Consider the following 12,363-nt stretch of genomic DNA (forward strand, 5'->3'; position numbering starts at 1 on the left):
CAAAGGAAAGAAATAGGTGTTCAAGAACTTGGGAGTAGTTGTACGCTGATATGATCTGTGACTGGATCATTGTGCAGGCTCTAGATGCTGAATGGTGTTAGTTGTTAACTGTTGTTTTAACTTTGATTTTATTGAACCAAAAGCTTCATGACTAGAGTCATTGGAGAAAATGTTTCAGCTACTTGGGTTTTTAAAAAGCTTTTCTGAGGAGTTGTTTTGTGTGCGTTATGTGAGTGTGTATGCATGTGTACACATGATATCAGAAAAACACTGCTGAAAACTTAAACATATCTCGAGAGGGAAAAAAAAAAACCCAACAACCCTGTGATGGAGTAAATGCTTTCATTTTTAAAACCCCTTCTTTTTTTTTTTAACAATGTTGAGTCCACTTGGTGCAGTTCTGGTTTTTTCCGAGTTGACTTAAGTGCTTTAAAAATGAAGGAGAAAGAATTTTTCACTTTGATTAAAAGGGCATTAGGCTAGGTTTCAAAGAGCCACAAGATAGCATATCACTTTAGTCAAAGTTCAAGGTTAGATCTGGTATTAAAAAGCAAGGCAAGTGAAATCAAGAGCGTTGCTGTTAAACTTGGCTCTTATAATGGTGTCGGCTTCTGTTCAGAATTCTCTTGGCCTCTAGACAAGATACTGCAATTCAATAACAGCTAGCAGAGACTTTCTAGGACTCTCAAGGATGTTTTCTGAGTTTTGACTGAAGACGCCTCCAGTGGGTCTGATTTGTATCATCAGTCCACCATGGGTAGGTGCAAGGCTTCAAATGACATCTCAGGAGCAGTCCTGGTTGCCTGGATGGGCTATGAATAACCATAATAACAACGATTATGAAGAGTGTTTGCACATCAGTGCGTAAGAATGAGGAGCAAAGAGGATAAATGTGACTCTTAATCTTCAGCTATCTGCATGGGAAAGTATGATTAATAACTACAGAGGCTTAACATAAACTCCTCAGATAACGAGTGAGGTGGCCTTCTCCAAACCCTGATTATCCTCTTCTAATGGGCTTCATATATTGTGTAAACTAATAACCAAGGCCTAAGCATTGCACACTCCAGGACTGCACACTGCAGGAAATAAACACTAGGCCCAAATGTGATTAAGTTGGTGAAAATTGCCCAGCAACACAGTGTGCTCTGCTTGAGCAGACCGGGGGGGACGGGGGTTGTGGGGGGGCAGGACTGCAAGAAGCAATGTATCCTGCAAAGAAATGAAGCAGCAAGGTGCAGCAATCTGCCTTTACCATTGATATGCTGGTATAAATCCCTTGACTTTCAAGCAGGATTGATACGGGTTTTCAGCTAGAATTGGTGGAAAGGCAAAGCACAGCCACAAGGTGTTAATACCGAGAAAGAGGGGCACCCGTAATGCGGAGATCTGATTGCAGTGCCATTCAGAAAGTCAGCAACAATGCCAGATTTGAAGGGTAACTCAAGTTGTCAGTCAGTGTTTCAGTGCTGGAGAGTGAAGAAGCACTCGGACAAAGCTGGGTTCCCTAAAGTGAGCAAATTCAACAACACAGCCCTGGTCCAGGAAAACAAACAAACAAAAGCCCCACAAACAAAACAAAACAAACAAACAAACCCCCAAAACCCCCAAAAACCAAAACAAACAAAAAAACAACCCCTCCCCCCCAAAAAAAAACCCCAAAACCCAAAACCCCAAACAAACAAACAAACAAAACAACAAAAAAACAGACCTTCCAGCTCCCTTGGCTGTAGCTATAAAGTGCAAGCACAGCTGAAGGGACTCAGCTTTATAGGGCATCTAAAGAAGGAGGATGAGATTCTCATTTGAGCTGCACTGATGTAAAGAAGCTTAAACTCTGCAAGAGCACATGGAGTTACTCTGAAGAGTTACTCTGAACTTACATCCAGCCAACAAGAGTACTGAATGACAGCCCTTCCTCATTGAAAAACATAATTCTTAGCTACACAGTGAGTATCACATTAGATTATCCAAACTGAAATAGTTGTAAATACTCGATTTATCTGGACCCATTTGTGTTGTCTGTTTAATTGTTACACTTCACTCAATAAGGACAATGAAATTAGTTTGGATAGGCTCATTTTAGAAGCATCATTGTGCTGTGGCAGGTTGGGTTCAGAGTACTGGTGGAAGAGGTTTAAGGCTTAACTGACTAGAAAATGAAAGATGAAACATGGCAATATTAATAAATTTTGAGACCTACCTGGGGACATGAGATGCTGTCTTTGAAGGGCATCACTTCTGTTGCCTTTCTAGTGTAACCATATTTGTAGAGCCTGTACTGTAGCTTCCAAAAAAAACCCCTCCATACAAAGCCCTCAAATATCAGCCTATCCTCAGGCTCCCCTCAGAAGCTCTGTGCTTGTTGAATGTTAGCAACACATGCCCAATTTCCCCAGGAGTGTCTCAGCCTCTCCTCTCCCAGGTGAAAGCATGAGTCATGTCAAGTAATGTGAAGGTGCAGTGGTAGAAAAAACAAGGTAGGAGCAGCAGGCTGCTGCCAACAAAACAGGTTTGAAAGGTTCACCCCCTGTACATGCCACTCTTTCCATGTGCAGGATAAACACACACACACAAATCAATCCCCAGTCACTCCCCTGTTGCTCTGAGGAAGAACAGACAAGAGGACACAACATGTACAACCCTCTTCTGGCTGCCTTGTTTCTCTTGGGCAATGTGAATATACGCTGAAAATCTCATACACACTAAGGCTCATAATTTCAGGAGACATCAAGTTTAGGACAAGCCATCTCTGCAATCTATATACATGCAGCATCACAAAACATGGAACTGTAAGCTGGGACTCTCCCTTTGTCTGGAGAAAATGCATATTCTCCCAGTCAGAAGTGGTTGGGAAGCATGGTGTTCCTCCTCAGCAGCTGTAATTTCAACTCATTTCACCAAGCTGGCATTACAGGAACACAGGGTAATGTTTCCAACATATCTGCAAAGGATGTAAGAGATGACAAGGACAGACATGCAGGATGAGATGGGATGTAGGAGAATGGGAGAAAATAATGCTTGGCCAGACAGCAGACATTAGAGTGATTTCATTGAGAAGGGACACTACAAAATAACCTAAAAGACAGAAGCAACACCTCAGAGGTTTACCAAGGATGATCTTGACAGTAAGCTAGCCATAAATAAAAAGACCAAGAAAAACTCATTCTAGTTTTACCACCTTGAAAACCAAGTGCTCTTCCACTGATCAAAGCTGCAAATGGAATCAGAAACTCATGCCAGCATGTCTTATCAGTTACATATTTACTGTGCAAAGTCAATATAGTAGCATAGAAATTACTGAGCCATTTTAAGAACAAGAGAAAAATAAAATTTCTCCATCTGTTTGAAGGGACAGCCTGAGCTTGGAATGGATTAGTTATAGCTGGACAAAACTTGTTCTGCCAAAACCTGCGTACAAAACCAGTGAGAAAAAACATTTCATTTTTTGCAACATGTCAAAGAAAATACACACTAGAAAGCAGCAGAAGATTTTAGGGTTGTTGTTTACCATACCTAAGGGGAAAGTAAGAGAACACTTCATTCTAGCACCATAGTACTCATTTGATGCTGAAAATGAATGCATATAAAGGTCAAAATATGTTACAGAAATCAAAGAATTTTGGAGGCTTGTATTTTTACAAGAAATTGTATTTAAATAAACTTTTTTTTTTTTTTTTTTTAAATGAGTGACATGGTGGGAAGGGGAGGAAAAAAAAAATGGGACACAAGATATAAGACCTTCCCATTAACGAGAAAAATGGGAAATGTTCATTTCTTCTTTGAAAAAGGGGTTAGACTTAATTTTGTCCTTGTACTTACAGAAACTAATGAGAGAGATTTGACATTGCTGGGATCCTGCCAAGTGCAGCATCTCATACATACGGTGCCACTGTATGTCTCTCACTACAGCTACTCGACAGAGCAAAATCACTTCAAATACCTGCTTGCCTCAACTGATAGTGCAATCTCACGGTCAGTCACTCCCCACCACTTTCTCCCTGCCAGAGACAGAGTGCAGCAGAAGGGAAACACGGGAGGTAAATGGGTTACATCATGTCAAGTCCTATAAGAAGTTATCTGTAAATGGAGAGATGGGACAGTTTCTGCCACTCCCAAAAGCTCAGATAGTCCTTTAAAAGAGGTCCTTAATTTAAATAACAATTTTAAATTTAATGCATACAAATCATGCTCTTAGATTATTATTGCAGGAAACACAGCTTTTTTTAAAGGATCTCCTGCCAGTGGATGGATTTCACATGGTAAGACTGGCAGGGTGTCTGCTCTGCAACTAAAATATTTTCAACAAATATCGATGTTCCTAACCTACATAGCATAAGAAGCGCTGCCAGGAATAACATTTCAAGGCAAGATTCAAGTCCTTACTCTAGAGCTGCCCACCAAGAATTACAGTCATGGAATGCAGTTAATCCACAATATTCAAGTCCATGTTTTCTTTGTTATTATATAGACTATTTAAATTAAATTAGATCAAGACGCATCTGTGTGTTTCAAAGATACTGATTTTGGTGGCAGATATACATATCTGATCCATCAGCCTTGTGCATGGTCTTCAACTTTTGTATCTAAAAAAAGAAAAATATATATAATATTGTCACTGAATATCTGAAGGATATTCAGTGACAATATAAGGATATAAGGGATGTGTACATTGCATAAAAAATGTCAGGCAGACAGCTCACATCAGGGTAGGCTATGAGAAGCATAGCTAGTAAAGCTATAGTAGAGGTGGGCATGTCACCCCAGGGAGAAATCCAGATCACATGATTATACAGGATCTTCTAATAAGTGCTTTACTGGAAACTTAGATTGGCCTTGGAGATCACAACAAGCACAGACATTATACTGCAAATATGGGGAGTGGGTGTCTGTGGAAAGTTTAGCCTATGAACAATGACTCCTGGGCTAGGTAATGTCACACACTATCACCCATATGACTGAAAAAATGAAAAGGTAAAGGGTGACTGTTCTCTGTCTCTCTGTGACTGGGAACTCAGGATGAGAAATGAAGGTTTACTGCCTTCAAGTTATTCCTGAGCGTATGCTATCATTGCTGAATCAGTAGGGTGATGCAACTGGCAATCCAATTGTTTAGGATTCATTAGTATCTAATAGTTAACACTGTTGAAACACCAAGATACAACCATCTTTAATTCTTATAGTTTGGGTCTATGACCTCTCTCTACCAAAAGGGATGTGGGAGCTATTGAAGGCCCTGGCAGATGTCAGGGATGCTCGGCGTTTTGTGAGATCCTGTATTCTCATGCAAAGTTTCTTGGTAAAAATATGTTTCCCCATTTAGAGCTACAGTACTTTTCACAATGACATCATTTCAGCAGTGACAAATATAGCTGAGTCTGCTCTTTCCTACGCCATATAAATCCCTTGACCTCAATCAGATCATTGCTGATTTACACTTGTGTAAATGAAGTCAGAATCCAGCCCATGGTATTCACAAATGTAGGCCAGAATAAGCATTACTCACAGACAAGAGACAACCTTTCAGAGGAAGGAAAAAAACATCATATCCATTCAAATGTCCTTAATAATAAGGAACAAGAGTTGGAAATAAGAGTATGAATGAAATGCAATCAAGAACTGCTCTGAGATCAGATTTGCTTTGAACTTTATGATGCTGCATCAGCTGCTCTTTAAGCAGCTTAAGCCCAAAATTTGACCTACCTGAAATTTGTTATATATAATTTTTCATCAGCGATCTCTGAGCTAACTCACTCCCTAGGCTTTGGAGGTAGCTGGAGGTGCTCAGCTACTTGCAGGGTCTAAAAAAACCTGATTTCTGTGTTCTATGAATGTGGAAATTTTTTTTTTTCCCCCGATATCCAAATCTGCCCTCAAATCGTTACACTTTATCTATTTATTTATGCATAAACAGTGGCATTATGGTTTGGAGAACAGGGGTCCTTTGATGGGAGGTAGGCTTGACTATCCTATGGGAGTTTACTGTTATGCTTGTAGATGAGGACATACATACAAATATGCAGAACAGACAAGTGAAAATATATGGCATCTCTTTAAAATGAAACACTTTGATTGCTCCAATCACAAGAAGTTGTAAAACTACCCTGAAGAATTAACAGCCTCAGTACATGCTAACTACATCCATCATAAATTCGTCTTTAGTTTCTGTTATCATATCACTGTCTCTTGGGACCCCCAGTCCTGTCATCATTTGCTCTTTATAATTTATTCAGCTTGTACTCGCCTGAATACTTTCTACTTATCATTCATCTTTACAGTTGTATATAAAATTAGATTGATCCTCCTATGGCAGACATGTCAGAGAGAGAAGTTGTCATTGAATAACATATAAAGCAAATCAAGGTCCAGCAAAGGCTTTTGATGAATACCTTGGAAATTATCCTCTGAGATCCAAACAGCATCAAATTAAAAAGACAATGCAATGCTACCTTTATAATTTACTTTTTTGCACATCATTTTTCAATTGCCACCAAATCTCAGGCATGACTGGGAAGCCTTTTTCCCATTTTGCATCTCAGGCTGAGTGTGGTTACAAAGGTGATGAGTTCACCAGTCTCAGCTGAGATAACAGTGTGCATCCAACACACTCGTTTTGTCAGGATGCTGGCACTGTGTTCTTTCTCTGCAAAGCTCTTTGGACTAGCAGAAAAAGAGTTTACTTTGTATTCTAGAGGCTGCCTTATAGGGATACAGAAGCCAATCTTTAACTAGTGAAACGGAACTTTAATGTTTACCAAGCAGATAGGACCCAGGTGTTTCATCTCATCTGGTGAACAGAACAGCACTGTCAAATGACGGGGGGTTTTAGCAAATAGAAAGTGCATATAGCTTCCTCTCCTCTGCCCTGCTTTTATCCAAAGCAAGATCCAAAAGAACTTTTACTGGCTGGTCACTCAGAAGGAAGAAACAAGGTGTAAAAAAAATAAATATCACTTTAAGCCAGACATTGACATCCAGAGATCTTAAATGGAGAATTTCTGAAGGATTTTTTTTTTTTTTTTCCCCCAAGTCTCTTACCTCAAATCTGATTTTATTCTTTTCATCTTCATTTTTAACTTCAGGAAACAGACATGTTTCTCCCAAGGGAACAATTAAACGTGTTTTCTTTCAAAATCTAAAGGGCATGGTGAGCCGGCTGTGTGTTCAGCAGGCTACTTTAATCAGTGGAACCCAACCAGCCTACTACTGCTGACCAAATTGTAATTTATATCAGTAGGGAAAAATTTTTGAAATGGGAAATTGTGGGAATATAATACTATTTTTGGCACAACACAGCATTCAGGGTGATATGTGATTTAATGTTTTTCTAACAAGCTTTTAGAAAAAATTTTGAAACATTAAAAAGAAAAGAAAAAGAAAATAAAAAGACAATAAGACAATAATATTCAAGGTCTGCTTAAATAGTGAAACTCATGCTATATGTGCAGGACTTCTGAAGTCCGCATGACACTAATGTCTCATTTATGCATTATTACATGGATTTAAGAGAGGCCAGACCTTGCAAGGTACTGTCCCTCCTCTGCCCTATGCTCATGGGAATATGTCTTTCCCCACATATACATAAAAATTCAAGTCAGGTAAGACCAGTAATATTGGAAAGACCCTTTTTATTTAAATAAACAAACAAACGAAACCTAACAAAAGAGAAAGAAACACAAAACCAGAAAACAAACAAACAAACAAACAAACCCACAAACAAACAAACAAACAAACAAAAAAACCCAACAAAAAACCCCGCCAAACTCCGGGCAACTGTAATTAGACAGGTTTATGTTTGGGGTTTTTTGTTTGTTTATTTTTTTTAATTGTTTTTCTTCTTTAAAAAATTGGTTTAATATGAGTTTTATGAGCTCACATGTCTTCTAATGTTAAAGATGCATATTTTTGCATATGATGAATAAAACAGAACGCATTTTTTCTAGATGGAAAGAAGAAACAAAAAATATCAGAACAGTTAGGGAGAAAACTAATTATGTTACACGCTGAGAAATTTTGCATACCGGTAGTACCACTGTCTCTTTCAAGAGGAATAGATACAGTGAGAAAGCCCAGCCTATTTCCCAGACTGAACAAGCCCTGCAGATTGCTGAGGTTAACAGTTTCATACATACTTAATTTTGTAGTTATTCTTTGCAAGTCTTACAGGAAGGTTTTAACATTATGCAAAGAGACAGTGCCTCCAACCAAGTATACATGGACTCTTCTCTCCCCTTGCCTGAGAGAGTAACAAAGAACTAGGGGAAGAAAAATGTTGCTGTGCTTATCACACAAGAGCTCAGTTTATTTGTGCTATAAATAAAAGTAGATCTTGATAGCATAATTACATTTCTCAGCATTATCCTCTGCCATTCTCTTGAGAAAGAAAAAAGAAAGGGGAGAAAATGTTCGCTTCACTATAATTTGTAATCAAAATGACGACACTTAAAATATAATTTTATTTCCCTGATTTCATTTCCTGTGGATCTTTGTGGGGCAAATAGATAATATTGTACAGAATCTGCAGACAGAGAGTTCTCCCACACGTTGCACTGTCATTGTCTAGATCACTTTCCCCCACTTGCCTTGCTTTCCTTGGGACCATGGCCTGTGGTTTTGATATTGCATTTTATCATTGTGTCGTATATCAGCATCAGAAATCCCAGGGGAGAATCGACTTTTATTTTCTCTAATTTCTCTCTCCTGTTCCCCAAATTATTCTCCCTTGCCTTAAATTGCTTTTTATAAAGCAAGTATTTTTTTTTTTTTTTTAAAGGTGGTTTCCCACTATGAAGGATTAGCACAGATTATGGTGAACAGTGTTAATTATAGGTGAGGAAAAAGAATAGTGCATCTCTCCAATCTGTTCTTGATTTCCCCCGTGTCTGTCTGTCTGGTAATAAGCCTCCTTTAATCTGGCAGTCCCCTTGGTGAAATCAGTGCCATGGACAGTAATATTGATTGCTTCTGAGAAACCATCACAGCTGCTCAACCAAATTACCTTTGATATGTGACCTTTAATGTAATTACTGCAACATCAAAGCATTTCTATAAATTATTAAAGAACAAATATACTTCATCATCCAGCCACTCTATTATATGCAAAATAAACAATCACAAGTAAACACTAGAATTTGAATTGTCCAACAATCACGAAGTGTTTTTTATACATACAAACACACTGTTTTACATTAACCTTCCATTGTAGGCAAAACAATTTCAAACTCTCAAAAGAACCTAAATTACTCATTCAGATGAAGAAGTTGCAATTGATAGCTTTATGTTTTACATTCTATTCTAGTTGCTTCAAAATATCTATCATGATTCCTTCCTATCCAAAAACAAAGTGCTATAAAGATTTTATTAATCAACACATACCTGCTTGGAAGTCTTTTGATTATTCCACAAGATGAGTTTATGTCTTACATAGAACACAGAAATATGTGAAACATATTTCTGTCATCTTACAAAGCACATCCAGAAAGTAATTACTGTAAAATATGTGCATGTAGTCACTCCACTAAAAACAAAGTGATACATAGCTGAGAGGCAAGTCATGTGAATCTGGACAAAACCTCCTCACGTCTCACCATTTCCATACATTAACATTCATGTGCATATTATTAAAAATTATTCAGTTCTCTGTTTTATAATACAAAGAATACAAACAGCAATATTGCAGGAGCAAGAAAGAGTACAGTTTACTGGGAAATGGGAAAGAATGACTTAATCTAGTACTATTTATTTCTTCCTATACCATGCCTGTTAATTGTCTTGATGCCTCCTCAGTCATGCTGTTTGTGTCACAGAGAATGGAACATCAAGAGAAGATGTTATATATGTCTCATTTGTGAACTTATGTGAATAAGGACTTAGACCTCTGACCTTAAAAGTGCCTCGTATTTTATGGTGATGAACTATGGTTGATATTTTTGGTGCATGTTATCAAGAACAGTCAGGTAAGTCATAAACAATTCTCTGCTACTCATATAGGAACCATAAAACAATATCCAGGCATGATACATTATCAAGAGACAAGACTGGTTTCCTTAAATAAACTACAGTGACATCATTCAGAGGATGAGTTCAGAAACTTGGCAGAAAGCTGCATGAAGAGGATTTGCTGGTGGAAAGTAAACCTTTATTCTGAGGCAAATAGATCTGGAAATGAAAGGGATAAGAAAATCAGTACTCAGAGCTCTAAGAAACCTAGTTGCTCTTTTAGATAGAGGATCCACTGTTCTCAGTTCAATGAGATCCTGATGTGTTTCTTGAAAGCATATAAGGAAACAACAACAAAAAAGCCTTCTAGAGGCAGTGTAGCTAGTATGGAGTACATGAAACAGAAATTATACAAATAAAGGAAGAAATTTTTTTCCCTGTAGTTAAGAATTGGTGCAGTCTTTGAAGGAAGTCTTGATCCTAAAGCAAAAGCTGGTTGAATTTTACCACTGTCCAAGAAAATAATTTTGACTTTAAGAGTTTTCTGATTTGAAGTGTCTAACACGAAGATTGAGATTCAGAACTGTGAACATATAAAGAACTTAGGAAAAAAAAAATCCTAAATTATCACTTGCCCTCCCTCTCCAACACCTGAGTCCTCAAACTCACTGACCCATGGTGTGCTTGAAGATATTATCATTATACAATTTCAGGATGAGATTTTAAACTCATGATAGATTTCCATATGCAAATGAATTATCTAGCTCCTAATGAGAAGAGAAAACAGTCTCAATGGAAAATCTATAACTTCAAATAGTTTTTTTAAAATACACAACATCCTCTTCATCACATCTTTAGTTTTGATAAATACATATTTTATTTCAAGAATATTTAAAAAGAAACCAGTTAAAATGTTGCCTGAAACATCTTCATTCAGCGTTTTTTTTGTTGTTTTTCTTTTGGGGGGGGGGGGGGGGAACGTCCAGTTTTATCATTCAGGAAAGAAAGAAGCAAAAAAGAAAACATTGGGAAGGAGGAAGAAAAACTTAACCCCCCCACAAGACTGAAGTTACTTTTAATCAGCTGCTAAGGAGTTTCTAGAAAAAAAAAAAAAATTCAGAGGTAGTTGTCAGCTGACAGAAATATTTTTAGGCAATGAAGTATGTATATATTTGCATAAGGTATGGTCTTTTAAACAAAGATAGATGTAGATGAGCAAGTGTGTGGGCACCTCCATACTGGCAAGGTGGCTTAGAGATAGGTAAATAGACCCAGGATGATGGAAACAAGCAGAGAAGAACCAACATTTTCCTCAGAATACAGAGCAAAGGATGGGTCTTAGTTCTGGTGGAAAGGTAGGTTGTAACTACACAAGAATCAATCATACAACACCAGCTAATAAAGACAGACTTTGGGATAGATTTCCTCTTAGTTTAGATGCAATCTGGACCCCTCAGAAGCCTGTTCTTAATTACATGATCACTGGCCCCTGGTCATTGTGAATCCAGCCCCATTCCAGTTACAGGAGCACCTGGCCGTTCCCAATCAACATACTCTGGCTGATTCTAGTCTTTCTCCCTCCCCTGGGTAACCACTTAACTAGAAACTAGAAATCAGCAGGGCAGGTCTTCCCCAAATAATGCTGATTCTATTTTTAGTTCTGCTTGTGTTGTCTGAACCTTAGATCTTGCTCATGTGAATAATTTTCCTCATTATCTTGTGTGCGTCTTTCCTCTCTCTCTTTTCTCCTTGTCTCACTGCCTTTCCAATCTGCAACAGCTGCTTGAATACTAAAGTAACTGAGTCAAACCACTTTGTCATCAGGAATACGTTTTCATTCTGTGATAACTCAATAATGTGGTCTGTTTCTTGATTTCTTGCTGCCAAACCTTGCCTTCGAGAAGAAAACTAGTGAGAGGAAACACCTGGTGAGGATTTCTGATGTTTCATTGTAGTGGTCAGAATCCTAAAGCAGGTCCTCAGCTGAGTAAGACTGTCCATAACCAGCTGATTACTGTTTTCCTGGCTCACAATAAGTGCAAAAAGCTTTTAGTTTCATGCATGGAAACCATTTGGGTGAGTTGGTGGTATCTTAATTTCGTTAGCACAATGCAAATAGTGAATCATCCAAAGAAACTGAGACTTTATGCTTCCAAATCTGAGTTGCTAACACCATATGTAACCCATTTTAGATGGAAGAGGAAGAGGAAGAGGAAGAGGAAGAGGAAGAGGAAGAGGAAGAGGAAGAGGAAGAGGAAGAGGAAGAGGAAGAGGAAGAGGAAGAGGAAGAGGAAGAGTTATCAATCTGGACTCACCCCCGGCAGTGTCTTCTGTTCATGCAGTGCACTCTGGGCCTTTAGAGCAGACTCCCTTTCGCAGTATGTTAAGAAGGCACAGCCTGCGAAGAAAAATAAAAACCTCAGC

General features: G+C 38.3%; 1 protein-coding gene across 16 annotated transcripts in view; it reads right to left on the minus strand.

Annotated features, from left to right (window-relative positions):
- CELF4 (CUGBP Elav-like family member 4) overlaps positions 1-12,363 on the minus strand; it is a 715,408-nt gene that overhangs the window by 610,141 nt on the left and 92,904 nt on the right. For all 16 annotated transcript variants that reach the window (XR_005704398.2, XM_040089937.2, XM_058424046.1 and 13 more), the window contains exon 2: positions 12,255-12,337. Coding sequence is in view for 15 of the 16 variants with exons in the window: in XM_040089937.2 (XP_039945871.1) it covers positions 12,255-12,337 (83 nt within the window). In the remaining variant the exon portion in view is untranslated. The remainder of the gene's footprint in view (positions 1-12,254; positions 12,338-12,363) is intronic.

Source organism: Hirundo rustica, chromosome Z (genome assembly GCF_015227805.2).
Source record: "Hirundo rustica isolate bHirRus1 chromosome Z, bHirRus1.pri.v3, whole genome shotgun sequence".
NCBI classification, from domain to species: Eukaryota; Metazoa; Chordata; class Aves; order Passeriformes; family Hirundinidae; genus Hirundo; species Hirundo rustica.